This window comes from Peromyscus eremicus, chromosome 8a (genome assembly GCF_949786415.1).
Source record: "Peromyscus eremicus chromosome 8a, PerEre_H2_v1, whole genome shotgun sequence".
Lineage (NCBI taxonomy): Eukaryota > Metazoa > Chordata > Mammalia > Rodentia > Cricetidae > Peromyscus > Peromyscus eremicus.
This window is the reverse complement of record NC_081423.1, coordinates 77102593-77121237: the sequence shown is the minus strand read 5'-3', so window position 1 is coordinate 77121237 and position 18645 is coordinate 77102593. Positions and strand designations below refer to the sequence as shown.

Below are 18645 nucleotides of genomic sequence, written 5' to 3'. Positions count from 1 at the left end.
ATCAGAGGACAGCTTCCATGAGTTGATTCTCTCCTCTCACTGTGTGCATCCTGGGGATGGAATTTGGTTGTTAGACTCATCAAGCTTGTCTGCCTTTCAGATAAGCCATCTCAGGAACCCCCCGATTTTTTTATTTTTTTTTTTTAATTTTCTAATCTTAAATTGTTTTAGAGAAGGGACTCACAGGGTAGCCCATGATGACCTGGAATAACAATCCTCCTGTCCTACCTCCTAATTTACAGGCTTGTTCCATTACTTCTCAACTGAATACAAATTTTGTTTGTTTGTTTTTTGAGATAGGGTCTCACTATGTAGCCCTGGTTGGCCTCAAACTCACACATGAGCCAGGCTGGACTTGAACACACAGAGATCCACCTGCCTCTGCCTCTGGATTGCTGGGATTAAAGGCATACATTATCATGCGCGGCCAGAATTGTGACATTCCCTCCTCACCCCCCTACAGCCCTGGCTGTCCTGGAACTCACTCTGAAGACCAGGCTGGCCTCGAACTCAGAGACCCACCTGCCTTTGCCTCCCGAGTGCTGGGATTAAGAGCCTGCGCTGCTACACTTGGCCGAGACACCCTTTCTTTTAAAATAAAAAAAGAAAAGAAAAAGTGCATGATTCCTGAGGAATGGACTCTAGGGGTTGACCTCTGGCCTCCTCTTACGTGCATCTGAACACACAGCAACACCTGTACAACGCACACAAAACGAAGAAAAATAAATTCCTGGATGGGAGGTATCAGGACATAGGTTTTCCACCCTAAAAGTCAAAGGAATCGGACAAAACCAGGTAGAGGAGTTGGGGATTTAGCTCAGTGGTAGATGGTGAAGTGTAAGGTCCTCGGTTAGGTCCCCAGCTTTGAATGGATGTGGAGGGCTGACAGAGAAATCAGGTCAGGTAAAGGAGGCAGGGACTATAGCGACTAGGAAAATGGAGTCTGAGCACGAACGCAGCTTGCTCATCTTGTTTCCTTGGCTGGAAGATGGCACCCTGGGCACCACGTGGACAAAGGGACCTTTTCTCCATTTCGGGACAGTGTCAAAGCCTCCAGAGCTAGCTCGCTGTTTCTCACAGTGAACGATGCCGACATCCCCGGCGGTTAAGTGCGCCTAAGGCTCGGCGGGCGCAGACACGGCGGGGCGGAGTTAGCGCCTGGCCTCGGCTTGCCCTCGGCCTGGCCCGGAGGTCCCGCCCCCTAGCCGGGGAAGCCGCGCCGCCGCCATGGGCGCCCGGGCCTAGGCGTGTCTCCGCGGGCGCACGGCATGCTGGGAAGGTGCCCGGGCGGCGGCCATTTTGTCTTGTCGGCTCCTCTTTGGAAGAGGCTTCTGGGCTTGAGAGTGGGCCGAGGCGGTCTGGCGACCGAGTGGCTGGTGTTCTTCGTTGGTGGGTGCTAGGGCTGGTGGGAGCAGCCGCCCCGAGGAAGCACCATGATTTCGGCCGCGCAATTGTTGGATGAGTTAATGGGCCGGGACCGAAACCTCGCCCCGGATGAGAAGCGCAGCAACGTGCGGTGGGACCACGAGAGCGTAAGTCCCGTGGGCCTTGGGCCTGTGCCCAAGCGCCTGGGGGAGGGGAGCGGAGAGAGGGCGCGGGCCGGGCCAGGGTGGGCCTCGGCGCCATTTGGGGGTCCCGGTCGTACCGACTGAAGCACCTGACGGCCGAGGGAGGCGGGAGGGTGGCCCAGGAGGGAGGATTCCGCGCGAACCCCGGGGATAGGGTGATTTGTTGTGCTGTGGAGGAAGTCCGGGGTTGCGTTTGGCGGGGCCAAAAGAAGCACCTTGGTGAGGCCAGGAAACGCGGGAAAAAGAAGGAAGGGCTCGTTTTCTTACGCCAGAGCTCCGGGCTTTTACCGTATGAAAAAGAAGGGCAAATCCTTCCGTTATTTGGGTGCAGCCATCGTATGTAGCCTGATTTCTGACCAGTATTATTGGGGGAGGGGGGAATACGGCAATGCCTCATTTAGAAGTGGTTCCATTTCGACACTTCTTTGGGAGAGTAGACATTTGATACAGGTAAATAACTTGGCACAGCTTATCGTAAACAGTGTATTTACTAATACTGTTAGATGGCAGTTGGGTTTAAGTCCTTCAGGTAGGCGCTTGTCAAGGTTTTTGCTTTCACATAAACTCACTGGGTCCTTTTACCTACTTAGAAGGGTTAAATATAACTCCAGGTTCACAGGTGAGAACTGGACAAACTCACCTAAGGTCGTCTGGTAGTCGGCAAAACAAGTAATTTTTGTAGCCCTGTTCAGGTTGCACGGTTCTGTGCAGCTGGCTCCTTGCATATATTGTATTTCAAGTATTTTTATCTAGTTTTGTATATGGAGCACACTGTTGGAGATCTTATTTATTTTTGTTTTTTGAGACAGGGTTTCTGGAACCCACTCTCTAGCCCAGGCTGGCCTTGAACTCACAGAGATCCGCCTGGCTCTGCCTCCCGAGTGCTGGGATTAAAGGCCTGCGCCACCACCGCCCGGCCCACTGTTGGAGATCTTAATCGGGGAATAGACGGACTTGATTTCACTTTGCTGTTACAGTCAAACAGCAGTTAAATCACTTGCTAATAAAAATATGAGGAAATGGTTCAACAAAAGCTTTGTTGAGACAGTATTTTACTTTGTAGGTCAGGTTGTTCTCGAACTTGAAATCCTTGCTTGGCTTCCAGAGTGCTAGGATTACAGGCGTCTTCACGCTTGGCTAACAGATAGGCTTTTCAGGATAGTAAATTATGCATTGTTTTAAACCCAGGGTTTGAGTAAAGTAAAAATTTCTCGTTTGCAATTCAGAAAAATAAGGAGGGGTACATGATTTACGTTAAAAGTGTTAGGCTTAGCCGGGCGGTGGCGCACGCCTTTAATCCCAGCACTCGGGAGGCAGAGCCAGGCGGGATCTCTGTGAGTTCGAGGCCAGCCTGGGCTACCAAGTGAGTTCCAGGAAAGGCGCAAAGCTATCACAGAGAAACCCTGTCTTGGAAAAAACAAAAAGTGTTTGGCTCAAGTTGTATGGAGGCGGTACCAGACTCCAGAGTAGTATAAAAGTGTTCGTAATTTATGGTATTGGTTATTATTCATATTGATTCATGTATTTGTGATTGATTTCAACATGTGAATCTTATGTGGATTTTTAAATGTTTGTTGTCTCCTTCATTTGTTACAGTGTTAGTCTAGACTTTTGGTTATATCTTGACCCTTCTTGCCTTTTTTGGCCTCTGTCACAGTGAATTTACTTTCTCTCTGTCCCCCAACCCCACTTAACTCTTCTACCTAAGCTTCTTTTGGCTTTGTTTTGTTTTCGAGAGGGTTTTTCTGTGTAGGCCTGGCTATTGTGGAACTTGACTCTTGTAGACCTGGAAAACATCCGCCTGCCTCTGCCTCTGCCTCCCAAGTGCTGGGATTAAAGGAGCATGTCACCACTGCCCAGCTCAGTCTAAGCTTTGAAAGGTTAGGAAAAATTAGCTGGGCTTGGTAGCACACACCTTTTATCCCAGCACTGGGGAGGCAGAGGCAAGTGGATCTTGGTGTATTCAAGGCCAGCCAGAGACTCAATAGCAACCAAGGTTAGGAAAAATTATGGTTTTCCCTGATACACACAGGACACTTGTAGTTTGGATTAAAGTGAAAAGTGATTTCATTCCTTGTTATCTCTTGGTTTTGAACAGGTTGTGAAGCCTGGCATGTGATGGATGTGGATAAGTTTATGACTTTGCCAGGGCAAAAGTAACAATCGAGGCCTGAATGTCGTCATCTCAGCCATAGATGTGCTTTCCTTTCAGTTTTAATGCTTTTTATTGATAAACATTTAGAGATTGTCATCAAAATGTCATGCCTTTAATGACGAGGTTACATCATACTCTAATTTCAAAGATTTCCAGATACTTATTGACATTTCAGACTCATGTCTGCAGGATTAAGGGGTGGTGCTGGTGGTCATTACCAGGAACAAAGCTTTTGGTCAGTCCATCTTTCTTTTGGTTTCCTCCCCCCTCGCCCCCCTCTTGTTTTTTCAAGATAGGGTTTCTCTGTAGCCCTGGCTATCCTGGAACTCACTCTGTAGACCAGGGTGGCCTCGAACTCACAGAGATCCGCCTGCCTCTGCTTCCAAGTTCTGGGATTAATGGTGTGCGCCACCACTGCCTGGCTCTGGCCTTTCTAAATAGTGCAGATACTGTAGGGTATAGTAAATATGAGGAGGGACACTCTTGGTGTTCCTTCCATGTCAGTCAGATGCTGTGCTTTTGGTTGCTAATAAAAACTTGGAAGGGATGGACAAGCCCAGCATCTAAATGTACAGGATTCACCATCACATTACCATGGCCTAACATAGCAACATAGTTTTGCATTTTTATTCCATTTGGAAATTTTCCTTCTTAAAATTTTTTTTGTTGCATTTAGAAATTTATTTGGTGGGTATGAGTAGATGGGGAGTTTGGACATAGATCCTCAGGCTTTGTAGTGCAGGTATCTTTACCTGAGAGAGAGCCATCTCTCTGGCTTGTATTTGAAGATTTTTTTTTTTTTTCTTTGTCATACTTGGATTAGATGGAGAGAAGCCACATAATTGGGCAGGCCATTTTGTTTTTACTTCTTTGAAATAAGGATGAGAAAATAGCAAAAAAGAAGACTAATGGAAATCAAGCCGGATGGAGTGCATGCCTGTAAATTAGCACTCTGGTGGCTAAGGCAAGGGTAAACAGTTCCAGGCTAGCCTAGGCTAACCCAACCTCAAACAAAACAAAGAAAAAAAGGAGATTAAACATCTATAGATATTTAGCAGTCAAAACGGAAACTTACATGGTTGTATTCATTTTGTGTATATAGCAAGGTCCAGGCTAGCCAGAGCTACATAGTGAGACCCTGCCTTTTTTTAATGTTTACTTTTAGTATATATGTTTTGTATGTATGTATGTATGTATGTGTGTGCCTCAGAACTCCTGGAACTGGAATTAAAGACAATTGTGATTTGCCTCGTGGATGCTGGGAATTGAATCCTGGCCCTCTGGAAGAATAGAAAGTGTTCTTAACCACTGAGCCACAGGAGGGGGAAAAAGAAAAACTTACCCTAGTGTTAACAGTAGTTCTAAGATAAAGTTTTCTAAAATGTGTTTGTATTTATACACACTCATACATTTATCGTGTGTGCTGTATGAGTGCCTGCATGTATGTTTATGCACTGTGTGGATGCTGGAAGAGGGAATGGAACTCCACTGGAATTGGAGCCTGGATGCTTGTGAGCCACCATGTAGGTGCTGGGAACCAAGAAGCAAGTACTCTTCATTCCTTCAGCCTCGCTGGAAGATAGCTTTATTTGACTGACCTGGGTAATTTATTTTAAATATGTATTTCTGTATCCTAGCCCAGCACACTGACTTTAAAAATCCCTTTTTACATTTATTGTTGTGTGTATGGGGGGAGGTGCAAAAACCACAACCCCCACCCTTGTTGAGTCTTGCAGAATATGCTGGTGTTAGTACTTTGCAGGCTCTTTGAAAGTAATTTTCACCCAACATCAACTCCACGTTTGTGCATCGCATATTTGCAGTCGCCGGTACTTTTGCATTAAGAGTTTATCCCAGGTTTGGTTGGTGTTACATACAAGTAACCATAGTAATGAGGAAAGCATTGGATTGTAACTGCCTAGGGTGAGTACATTTCAGTTAGGAAGATTTCAGTGTTTCCAGAGAAGCTGTTAGAAGCTGTATTACAGAAGATTGTAGGGAATTACAAAGTCTAATTTGGAGCTTTTAGTATATATTTTTTTAATGTGGTAGGAATTCTGTAGTTCAAATTGAAGTTTTACATTCAGAACCTCCTTCCAAAAGTGAATTTAACTGTGGATGATGTAACTGACTTACAATGTCTGCAGAGAGTTGAATGCAGTTGTTTTATTTGCTGGGACCAGGGTCTTCATATTTTTCCAGACTGGCCTTGAGTGATCCTCTTGCCTATAGGAGTGTACTCCCACATCCTCCTGAGACTGCCGTTGTTTTTGTCACTTACCTTAATTGAAGCATAACCTGTTGGCTAAAGACTAATAATTTATGAAGAAAATTGAACTAAATGTACATTTCTAAAACTTTTGGGATGTTAGCAAATACTGTCACTGACAATATCAAACAACTTTAAAAAAAAAGGATTGAGTGTGTATTTGCCACGCTATGTGCAGGTGCAGGTGGAGGCCAGAAGAGGGCTTTGAATTCGCAGCAGCTGGAATTACCTGCCATTGTAAGCTGCCTGACATGGGTACTGGAAACCAAACTTAGGTCTTTTGGAAGAGCAAGTGCTCTTAACTGCTGAACCATTTCTTCAGCTTACTTAAAATTTCTGTCCATGTTCTTACTTGTGAAAAAAATTCTCCTAATGCCTGAGGTGGGGAAAAGGTTCAAAATTTGGGAGGGAAAATTAAAGGTATAAAATTAGTAGTCACAGGGGTTGAGCGAGTCTCAGATGGATCAGCAGCTAAGACACTGGCTGGCTGCCAAGCCTAACAGCCTGAGTTCAGTCATTAGGACCCACTTTTGGAAGAGAGAACCAACTCTCACAAGTTGCTTTGTGACCTCTAGATGCGTGCTATAATAGCATATGCATGCCCACATGTTTACAAAAATAAGCAAACTCTTTTGTAGTTCATGATACCTATTAGATACTAAATACCTGCAGTCACCTTAACAGGTTGGAGAATGCCCTTTCCAAGTCACTCAGTTGGTCTAAACCTCTTCTGGGCAGCTCTGCTGTTTTTTGCTTCTTTCTGGGTGCTCGCCTGGCCTCAGAGTCCTCTTTGTTGCTTGTCTTGTCTGAGAATCTTAAGCTCAGTTCTGCTAGTCTGAAAGGCACTATGAACTTTTGTTGTGGGTTTGTGTGTGTGTGTGTGTGGGTGTGGGTGGGTGGGTGGGTGTGGGTGTGTGTGGGTGGGTGTGTGGGTGAATGTCTGGTAGTGAATCTGGTCGGTTTCAGGGGCTTCCTGAAGCTATTTTGAGTTGTTCACCTCTGCTTAAAGAGCTTCTCTGCTGGATGGAATGTTTCAAATACCCCCCCCCCCCACAGAATTGTTTTGAGACAGTTCTGTAGTATCAGTCTTAAAGATATCTTGTATCTCTAAAAATCCAAAGATATAATGAAGACCCCTGAACAGTGGGGGCTTCCTCTCAGACCCTGGATTAGGCACAAACCACACACAAACTGTTTTCACAGAGAGATTTTTATTAAGCAGGGAAGAAAAGTTAAAGTGGCTGCTTTCTAACTCCGTCAGAAAACAGCCGCAGATGACCTTGCAGGGGTGATTTTTAAGATGAGGAAAAGGGAGGCTGGAGAGATGGCTCAGCAGTAAATTAGAGCACTGGCTGCTCTTCCTGAGGTCCTGAGTTCAATTCCCAGCAACCACATGGTGGCTCACAACCATCTGTAATGAGATCTGGTGCCCTCTTCCGGCCTACAGACAGAACACTGTATACATAATATTTAAAAAAAAAAAATGAGAAGGGTTGGTCTGTGTTAGAATGGGCTAGGATGCATTGGTAAAAGAGATAGGGGATGAGGGAAAGGGGGAAAGAGTATTTGTCCCAGAGGGACAAAGAAAGGGCTGTCTCTGGATAGAGAAGAGACAGACATAGCACATAGGCAAAATGGTTTATAAAGGTAAGATGAGAAACCCCGTGTTAGGATGAGGTGCTTAATTTAATTGGGCATGTTAATTAGGTGTGAACCAAAGGGGGCTTTTGATTGCTGGACTTTACTACTTCAATAGCTTGACCTTGGTAGTCATCCTCGTGAGGAGGAAGTGGACAAATAAGGGAATAGACCTTGGTGACTAGCGTTAGGAATGTAATCTGTTTTTAGCAAGGCAGAGGGAGTGGGAAGAAGGGCAACACCTGCAGAGCCATAGTTCGAGTGGGCTAGTGTCTCTTCATATAATAAATTGAATAAATACTGAAAATAAATTTCTTTACTATTGGCTTGATTTCTGTCTTGTGATAAAATACCACAGCAGAAGCAATTAAGGAAAAAAAGGGTTTATTTTGACTTAACAGTTGCAGAAGGGGATACAGTCTTCCATAGTAGAAAGAGCATGAAGGCTGGCCAGCCACTTTTTACTGGCCATCCAGGAGAAGAGAAAGAATAGGAAATGGACCCAGGCTGTAAAACCTCAGCCTGCCTCCAGCAGCATGCTTCCTATAAGACTCAGCCTTCTAAAGTTTTCATACATTCCCTAGACAGTGCCAACAGCAGGAGAGCAAGTGTTCACACACATGAGCCATGGGGGATATTTCACATTTAAGCCTCAACAGTTGACTTCAGAAAAGAATGTGTATGTGGATAGATTGCCGCCGCCACCCCCCCCCCCCCACACACACACACATACACACGTCCTTAGATTTGATTTTCACCAAGGGAGATGGCTACTTAGGTTCCTTTCAACGAGATGCCCTTAAGAGAAATAGATGCTGGGTGGTGGTGGCTCATGCCTTTAATCCCAGCTCTTGAGAGTTCGAGGCCAGCCTGGACTACCAAGTGAGTTCCAGGAAAGAAAGGTGCAAAGCTACACAGAGAAACCTTGTCTCGAAAAAACAGAGAGAGAGAGAGAGAGAGACAGAGAGACAGAGAGAGAGAGAGACAGAGACACAGAGACACAGAGAGAGACTGACAGAGAGAGAAATAGTAGAATTGTGTAGGCATAACACTCAGCCCTGAGAACCATCAGTGTAGTGACAAATAGGAATTGGTAAATGTACTTTAATGACACAATGTGAATACTACATTGAAAACCAGAGGGTGCAAGAGCCTGTGGTATCCAATCCAGACCCAGGAAGGGTTTCTCATACAAAGTGGCCTTTAAATACTGGAACCTAAAGGATTGGTAAGAATTAACCTTAGGAAGGTGGGAGAGAAGACATTGCTACTAATGGCAGGCTGAAGAAAATGAGTGCAACTGGGGAGTTTTCAGCAGCATTACACTGAAGTCTTTGGTGACTTGGGAGGGGAGTGAGGAGGGAGACAGTAAGAATGAAGTTCAGACTTCATTCTATTGGGAAATGGTTGAAGGGTTTGAAGCAGTGAAGATGTTCACTGCCTAGCTGCCGTGGAGATTGATTGAAATTTTACCATTCAAAATATGTAACAATAAGAAGTGTATGGGCCATGACTGCAAAGGAGTATGCAGTACGAGAGACGCAAAGACTAATTATTTGAAAGTGTGATCACGGAATAGTTGGAGCAAAACCACAGCTCTCAGCTGACTCTTATACACCTTCTGTTTAAAACTGCTTTTGAAAAGTTTCTTACGCTTTTTCTCTTTCTCTTTTCCATTTTATAAACTAGATGTTGAATTCCTTTAGCTAAAAAAAAAGTTAACTAGGCCTGGTGTCACAGCTCCCAGATCCCAGCATTCAGAAGGCTGAGGCAAGAGGAGCTCATTTCAGTCCCCTGGGCTGTTGGATGAGACTGTTCTTAAAACAAAACCCCTTTGGTTTTACGCTGCATGTGGCCAAAATTAAAGGAATAATGATGAACAAGAAACTAGAGTAAAATTTCCCTGTGTTCCTGGATTTTAAGTTAATACATGTATGACAGTTGAAGTCTTAATATATGAAGTAATTAGGGTTTTCTATGAAGTGGTTTTGTGTTTTGGATTGTTTTGTTGTGGGAGAAGGTTGAGGTAAGAGCTCACTACTTTGCTGCTTAAGTTTATCCCAGACTTAAAAGCTACCTAAGCCAAGTAGCTGGGATTATTGTTTCTGGCTGTAGTGCAGACTTTAATTAGCATCCTTGTTCTCAAATATCAGATTGACCATTGCCAACAGGAGTTGTTATCTCAGCAGTATCTACATGATCAAAGGTAAATGTTGAGCCTGGTGGTGGTGGTACACACCTTTAATTCCAGCAGAGGCAGGCAGATCTCTGTGAGTTTGAGGCCAGACTGGTCTACAGAGTTAAGTTCCAGGACAGCCAAGACTACACAGAGAAACCCTGTCTTGAAAAACCAAAAAAAAAAAAAAAAGAAAGAAAGAAAGAAAGAAAAAAGAAGGCAATGTTGAATGAATTATTTCCTATAATAATTATAATGAATTATTTCCTATTTCTTAAATAAAATGGGACTTGGTGTGTATTGTTTCCTGGTTTTTCCTAATAATTTAGACAATATCAGCATATATGAACCTGCCTTAATTTATGTTCACTATTTGATTCCTGTTTGGTATGTAAATTACGTCTTTTGCCATTCTAGCCAGGCTGGAGGGAGAGGGAGAAAGGGGTATGGGGAGGGGGGATATAAGTGAGATTGATTATAAAAACTACTGGTAGGTACCTCAAAAGATAGTGTGACTAAGTGGGGAAAAAAAAAAATCTGCTGGGCGGTAGTAGCACTCACTGTTCACTCCAGCACTCCTGAGGCAGAGGTAAGTGGAACGGTAGAGAACACTCAAGGCCACACAGAGAAACCCTCTTTTGAAGATAAAATAAATAAACAACCGAAAAGAAAATCTACATTTTAGATCTGGCAAATAGTGCCAAATTGTTTCTCAGTCCTGTAGTATTGTTTAGAGCATTACTTTTTCATCACTGATGCCAGATACTGTTTTATTTTTTGGACAATTTGATTTGAAGGTGGTGGAAACTTACCATTTAAAGTTTTCTGACTAATTTAAATGCCAAAGGCTAATATCTTACATTTATAGAGATTGGCACAATTATATCCTAAAGAAAGATAACCAGGTATGCAGCTGCGCACCACAGTGCCTCTCTTACCCCTATGCTGGGCAGCCAGAGATGGTGGATCCCTAGGGCCTGCTGACCAGCCAGACTAGTCAGTCAGTCAGCAAAGTACACTGTCCCAAAAACTAAGGTGGAGAGCAGCCTTTACACAAACAAATAAATGTGCTGAGCAGTGATGGAGGAAGACACCCCCATGACCGCTTGTGGTTTTGTCATGCATTTGCGCACACACAAATTGTATGTGTATATAGCACACAGTAAATAAAAGATATTATGTGGGTTAATTATTATTGGCATCAATAACTTCATTTGAAACACCCAAATATGACTACTAGTTATTCCATGTTGTAAGTTTGTTGTAAGTTTATATGCACAGAAGAGGGTGCCAGATCTCCTTACAGATGGTTGTGAGCCACCATGTGGGTGCTGGGAATTGAACTCAGTACCTCTGGAAGAGCAGTCGGTGCTCTTAACCTCTGAGCCATCTCTCCAGCCCACGAGTTTTTGTTTTTTTTTTTTAAGATTATATTTTTAATTATGTGATTGGGAGGCCTGTGTGTATATGTGTGTAAACACAGGATTGTGTGCACGTGAATGCATGCCAGAAGAGAGCTGGAGTTACAGGTAGTTGTGAGGCTCTCAACTTGGTTTCTGGAAATTGGACTCAGGTCCTCTACAAGAGCAGTACCTCATCTCAAGTGCTGATCAATCTCTCTAGCCTGTGTTAGAGGTTATTTGTTTGTTTTTAGATAATAATTTCTTGCCAGATGTGGTAGTACACAATTTTCATCCCAGTACTGGGGGGCAGAGGCAAGTAGATTTCTGGGTTCAAGGCTAGCCTGGTCTACAGAGCAAGTTCCAGGACAGCCAGGGCTACACAGAGAAACCCTGTTGGGACACCACTTCCCTCATTTTGTTTTTCTTTATTATGAGACTCACCTGCCTCTGCCTTCTGAGTACCGTGCTCAGCTCATAGCTAGTTCTTAAAACACAAGGTGGTGTTTACTGGGAAACAGATCACATTTGAACAGACATAATTAGTATATTTTTAGAAAATAACTGATAATTCTATAAGTGGTGTTCACAGAGGCTGGCAGATCTCTGTGAGTTTGAGGCCAGCCTGGTCTAGAGTGAGTTCCCGAGTTCCAGGACAGCCAGAGCTATAACACAGAGAAACCCTGTCTTGAAAAACCAGAAGGAAAAGAAAAGAAAGTTCAGAGTTAAGCAGATGAAGTTGTACTTGGTTAGAAGATGCATATATCAAGACATAAATATTATTTGGCACCCTTTCTAATGGAAGTTTTAGAACTAAGCAGTTTTTGAAAGTTACTTTTTTTTTTCCTCTTAATAGGTTTGTAAATATTATCTCTGTGGTTTTTGTCCTGCGGAATTGTTTACAAATACTCGTTCTGATCTTGGTAAGTGATTTTTCTGTTTACCTTCTTATCACACTTAGAATTAACTTTCTTCACCAGGCATGATAACACGAGCCTATAATCTCAGCAGGAGACAAAGGGATCTTGAGTTGAAGGCCAGCCCAGGTTATGTAGTTAAAACCTTGTATCCAAGCAAAACTCAAAACTTTCTTTGTAATGCTGAAGTTTTTTTTTCTCTTGAAAATTTACTGCTCAGTAATTTCTTACTTGGTTTAATTATGAATATGTTGATAAATGTTAGTCTGATTAAACATGCTGGCATAATTAAAAGTTCACACCTACACTAAAACACTAAAGTCAAAATTCTTCACATACACACTCTACTCTAGCGCAGACTAGCCTGAAACACACTTAATGTGGCCCAAGCTGACCTGAAGCATAGAGCAGTCTTCCCTCTGTCTTCTGAATGCTAGGATCACAGGTAGAAGTGACCATGCCTGGGCAAAGTGGAAACTATGCTAAAGGGGTGGAATAGGCAGTGACACCAGGTGTCAGCACTATTTTAGATCAGTCTCAACAGAGCAGAGACACCTATGTTGAAAGTCTGCAGAGGGGACTGAGAAAACAAGCATTGGATCCTAGAATCTTGGCTAATGCTGGATTTGGGGCATTAGGATACTATAAAAGTCAGGGCTGAGTCATAATACTAAAAATGTAGAAGATTTTCAGTTGAGAGGTTTTTTTTCAGCCTTGACACTATAAACGTTTTGAAACAGTATATTTGAAGGTGTTGGCAGCATTCCTAGTCCGTACCTGGCATTTCCAGTAGCATATGCCACCATGACAACCAAAACTGTCACCAGACATTGACAAATAGCTCCCAGTAAAGAGCCATTAATTTAGGTATTCTTGCACATTTCTTGATGCTAACTTTTCTACCACAGTGCCCCAGGAAGATAAGGGTTATGTTTTTTGGAGAAATTGACCAAAGAGGCCTGAAACATAAACTACAAACATAATTGGCTGAGTTGTGAGTTCTCTGACATTACTGATATCAGTGTTTGCCTTGGGATATATTATGGCTGGAGGAGTCTGGATCTTGACATTTTAAGTACAGCAAAGGGCAATTCTGAGCAAAAATGAGATTGTAAAAAAGTTTTAAGTAAGTGTTTAATAGTGGTGTTCCCTTAGAGGCATCTAGAAAGGTATAGCTAGATATTTCCTCCAGGTACAGGGAGCAGGTGAACATCTCAGAGAAGTGATCTGTTGTCTGCATCCTGACCCTCTGAGAATCTCATTTAAACAAATTAGTTCTTGGTTTCCCTTTGGTAAAGGCCCTTGCTGACAAATCCTACCCATCTGTTCTGATTTCCAGTCAGAATTTGGAAGTGTCTTAAAAACTAGTTGCCAGGGCTGGAGAGATGGTTCGGTGTTTTAAAGCACTTGCTCTTGGCAGAGGACCTGGTTCAGTTCTTAGCATCCTCATGGTAGCTCACAACCATATGCAACTCTAGTTCTCGGGGCTCCGATGTCCTCTTAACCAGGCATGTAAATGGTGTATATGTATGACATGCTGGCAAAACTGTCTTCAAAAAATAAGTTGCCTGTCAGGGAACACTAACCAGGCAGACATTTGAAGAATCCTTCAACTTAGGTTAACAAAATGGTCAAGGGAGGAGGTATGATGGTAAAAAATGATGAGGAATACAAGAAGAAAAGGTTTGAAATTGTTTAGAAATCTTACCTGACTTTAATATCTTCAGAAGAATGGTATGTGCATATTAGAAAGAATAGATTGCAATTAAGCTGAACTTCTTAAAAATAAGACTTTTAGAAGTTAAAACTAGAGAAATGTGAAATAAAAGCCAATAGACTGGGCTGAAGGGTTGGCTTAGTGGGTAAGAGTGCATGCTTTGCAAGCATGAGGCTCTGAAGTCAAACTCCAGCACCCATATGAAAAGCTGCACATACCTGTCATGAAAGCCTGGTGGGATGGAAGGCAGGTGGATCAGAGCCTGCTGGCCAGCTTAGTTGAATAGCAAATAGAGGACAACACCAAAGTCATGCTCTGACTCCTGAAAGCTTGCAGTATGGACACACAAAAGTGCTATACACTCCTATGCATATACCACACACGATATGCATATGTATATACAAAAAACAAATCACTTGACTGACAAGAGGTGATGTCACATTGTCACATGCCTATTTTAATCTCAGCACCCTGGATGCTGAGGCAGGAGACCCTCACATTAGAGACCGGCGGGTGCTGCATAGAGGGATATGTACATACATTAATAGAAAGGACTGGGGTAATTTGAAAATAAAAGGAATTTGCTGAAATGTGCAGTAGAACAGAAAAAGGTAAGTATGCAAACATTGTTTAAATCAGTACCTTGATTAATAGTTTGAGACAGTATACAGATGGGGAAGAAATAAAAGAAATGCATTTAAAAATTTTTAGTGGTTTATGTCATTTATGTATCTGAGTGTTTTCACCTGTATGAATATTTATGTACCACATGCATGCCTGGTGCCCACAGAGGTCAGAAGAGGGCATCGGATCCCCTGGAACTGGGTTTATGAATGGTTATGAGCCATCATGTAGGTGCTGAGACTTTAACCTGGGTCTTCTACAAGAGCAATAAGTGCTTTTAACTGCCGAGCCATCTCTCTAGCCCCAAGAAACACATTTTTAAATAGTGTTGAACATCAGTCTTTAGATTTAACTTCAAGTGATAGGCACAACAAGTGAGAAGAATCTATACCCTCCCTGGTACACCTTGGTGAATTTGAGAACAGCAAACATAGTCACAGAATTATGATTCAGAATGACCTAAGACTTAGCAGTAGCAATGCAAGAAGTTTGAAAACACCAGAGAAAAACCTTCAGGGTTTGTGCTAATACCAGCATTAGTATAGGAAATACTGAAGTATGAGAGTGAAGAAAGATGTTTTTGAACATAGGAAGTTTCAAACATGTTCCCATGTATCCTTTCTCAACCAAGTTATCCAGGAAATGTTCGTTGATCTGAAAAGAATAAAGAAAAATAAGTTCTGGTACTGTAGCCAATGCAGTGTATGTAGATGAGGAATTCTTTAAGATGGCGACTCAAGTAAGCTTGGAAAGTAAGCATTCCAGATGGAAGGAAGGCCAGGCTCCCTGTAGAGAACAAAACTTGGTCAATTGTTGCCTTGTTGTCTTTCGGGAAATGATTACCGAGATACTTTCTTTGACCCAGTGGAAGTGTTTAGGGTCTAAAAATGTATACATAGAAAACAAATCTCAAGGAAAGAGCACAAAAAATAACTACCCACACCTTTTGTTTGGTCTACAGAGAATGTTGTTTGCCTGGTCAAATGTAAATACCAAAAGGTTGTTTAACTTTTTGTTTTGTTTTGTTTTGTTTTGTTTTTTGGAGACTGGGTCTCCATGTAGTCTTAGCTGTCCTACTTACTATGTAGAACAGACTGGCCACAAGCTCAAGTTACTGAACTCCTGAGTGCTGGGATTAAAGGCATGTGCCACCTTACTCAGCCTAACCTAAATTTTTTTGTTTTGTTTTGTTTTTTGTTTTTTTTTCGAGACAGGGTTTCTCTGTGTAGCTTTGCGCCTTTCCTGGAACTCACTTGGTAGCCCAGGCTGGCCTCGAACTCATAGAGATCTGCCTGGCTCTGTCTCCTGAGTACTGGGATTAAAGGCGTGCGTCACCACCGCCCGGCCTAACCTAAAATTTTTGATGTATAAGATTGATTAAAAATAAGCACAAAATTCCAAAGTAATGGAGTTAAATTTCAGAAGAAATAGCTAAAAGTAAAAACTGGTTGTATTTGGGGTTGAGAAGGAGCCTTTTGTGTTACTTAGCTTTCTATCAATGCTGGTTCAGATCAGTAGTCTCTAGCACCCAAGTTTTGCTTGGTAACAGTAAGGACCAGTTTTCTTCTTTCTCTTCACTGTTGTTCCAGTCCTCTTTGTTGACTTAGGAGACTAAAGAGGTCAATTTTCATGATGTTTCATAACTCAGTAGCATCAATTTTGGTGTCTGTAGTCTACTTAGTGATAAAATGTGTCCTTTTTTCCTTTATATTTTTATTATTTTTAAGCGCTGTATATACTGTAGTAGCCATATTGATATGTATGCAGCTGTATTTTGTTTCACAGGGATGCTAGGAATCAAACGCAGGGCATTTTACATGTTAAGCAAGTGCTCTACCACTGATCTATAGCCTCAGTCGTCACCCCCTTCTCCCCCCCCAAAAAGTAGTAGCATAGCTTTATTCTGAACAGAGTGATACTACTTATTAGAGAGGGATACACTGCCCAGCTTGACTGCAGTCACATGAGGCTTTCTACCTTTTTAAAAAGAAAGGGGCCGGGCGGTGGTGGCACACGCCTTTAATCCCAGCACTCGGGAGGCAGAGCCAGGCAGATCTCGGTGAGTTCGAGGCCAGCCTGGGCTACCAAGTGAGTTCCAGGAAAGGCGCAAAGCTACACAGAGAAACCCTGTCTCGAAAAACCAAAAAAAAAAAAAAAAAAAAAGGGGAAAAAAAAAACCTGGTGTAGTGGTCTACTTTTATTAACCCATATCACTTACAAAGCTGAGGCAGGAGGATCCTAAGTTCTAGATCTAGACCAGCCTAGGCTAATGAGTAAGATGCTATTTTGGGGGGGGGGGAACCTTTTTATAGCTAGTGGAAGGTTATTAATGCCACAAATAATTTGTACATGCTCTTCTTTCTCTCAGGTCCATGTGAAAAAATTCATGATGAAAATCTAAGAAAACAGTGAGTTTACTTTTTTTTTTTGTCATTCTCCCCTCTATAAAGACTATACCAGTTATTTAAAGAGACAAGCATTGAAGAAATAATTGGAATTAATATAAAATAAGGATGCATGGAAATCTAGTCACTGACTGGGCATGATGAGGTTTAATAGCTTCAATAATGGTATTAGTTGCCATATGAATGCATATTATATGCTTAATATTTTATATTATGTCTATTCTGTGTTATCTCCCTTGTCTGCCCTTTTAAAATCCATTTTATAAATGTTTTGTAACCCACTCCCTTGTGTGTCAGAAGACAACCTCGGTTGTTTATGATAGGGTCACTGCATATGACAGGCTACCTGGCCCGAAAGCTTCTGGGGGTTTTCCTGTCTTTGCCTCCCATCTCACTGTAAGAATGCTGGGATTACAACTTGTACTGCTGTGCCTGGCGTTATATGGATCCAACTCAGGTCCTCATGCATACACAGTAAGCAGTTTAACCCACTGAGCCTTCTCTCCGGCTTCTGTGGTGTAGGGGTCATTTGATCATGGGATGGGGATGTATGTAGAGGCCCAAAGTAGACATTGATGTCTTTTTTGATCACTTTCTACTTTATTTTATTGAGGCAAGTCTCCTGTTGGCTAATTCTGGCTAGTCTGTTGAGCCAGCTTGCTCCAGGAATCCCCTTTCTCTGTTTTTCAAGTGCTAGGAATATAAGTGGCTGCCATGCCTGCACAGCTTTTTATATTTATTATTATTATCATCATCATTATTTATTATTTTTGAGATGGGTTTCTCTGTATAGCCCTGGCTGTCCTGGAACTCACCCTGTAGACTAGGCTGGCCTCAAACTCAGATCTACCTGCCATTGCCTCCCAAGTGCTGGGCTTAAAGACATGTGCCACCACTGCCCAACTCTTAAAATTTATTATTATTTGAGACACTGTCTATGTACACTATATAGCCTAGCTGGCCTCAAACTCACATATATCTGTCTGTCTCTAGTGCTGTAATTAGGAGACTATACCAGCATGGTGAGCTATTTTTTAATTTTTTGTTTTTTTTGTTTTGTTTTTTTGAGACAGGGTTTCTCAGTGTAGCTTTGTGCCTTTCCTGGAACTCACTTGGTAGTCCAGGCTGGCCTCGAACTCACAGAGATCCGCCTGACTCTGCCTCCCGAGTGCTGGGATTAAAGGCACGCACCACCACCGCCCGGCTATTTTTTAATTTTTAAATCACATTTTATTTCTTTGATTTGTGTATCTTACATATGTGGGTGTACCAGTGCTATAGTACACTTGTGGAGCTAAGAGGACTTTTCTACCCTGTGGGTCCCTGGGATCAAACTTAGGTTGTCAGGCTTAGCAGTAGATTACCTGCTGAACCATTTCACTGGTTTATAGATAAAATTTGTCCTGGGTTTGGGATCTTGGATAGATCCAGTGTAGTAGTAGAGCTGGTGCTTAAGCCTGTGTTTAAAGCTTCTGTTTTTACCTGGGCTTGGTAGTGTAGGCCTATAAAACCTGTTACAAGGCCAGTCTGGGCAATTTAAGGGGCCCTTTCTCAAAAAACAAAAGGTAAGGGATTCTGGCTCAGTGATAGAGCACTTGGTAATATGTGTAAGGCCCTGGGTTCAGTGCATAGCACCACCAAAGCTAATACACAGCAAACTGATTCTTTTATTTTGTGTACATTGGTGCCTTGCCACGGGTGTTGGTTCCCCTGGAACTGGAGCTACAGACAGCTGTGATCAGCCATGTGGGTGCTGAGAATTGAACCCAGGTCCTC

The 18645-nt window shown here is 42.7% G+C and overlaps 1 protein-coding gene across 6 annotated transcripts in view; it reads left to right on the top strand.

Moving 5' to 3' along the window:
* The first annotated feature begins 1278 nt into the window (after window positions 1–1278).
* The window catches only part of Luc7l3 (LUC7 like 3 pre-mRNA splicing factor), a 31740-nt gene continuing 14373 nt past the window's right edge, over window positions 1279–18645 (top strand). For 2 of the 6 annotated variants that reach the window (XM_059271552.1, XM_059271551.1), the window contains exons 1-3: window positions 1279–1532; window positions 12063–12129; window positions 16833–16872. In XM_059271552.1, the coding sequence (XP_059127535.1) occupies window positions 1434–1532; window positions 12063–12129; window positions 16833–16872 (206 nt within the window). In that variant the 5' untranslated portion in view covers window positions 1279–1433. Of the gene's footprint in view, window positions 1533–1616; window positions 2019–12062; window positions 12130–16832; window positions 16873–18645 lie in introns of those variants that run through there. The other 4 variants (XM_059271550.1, XM_059271549.1, XM_059271555.1 and 1 more) reach the window with 3 other exon arrangements.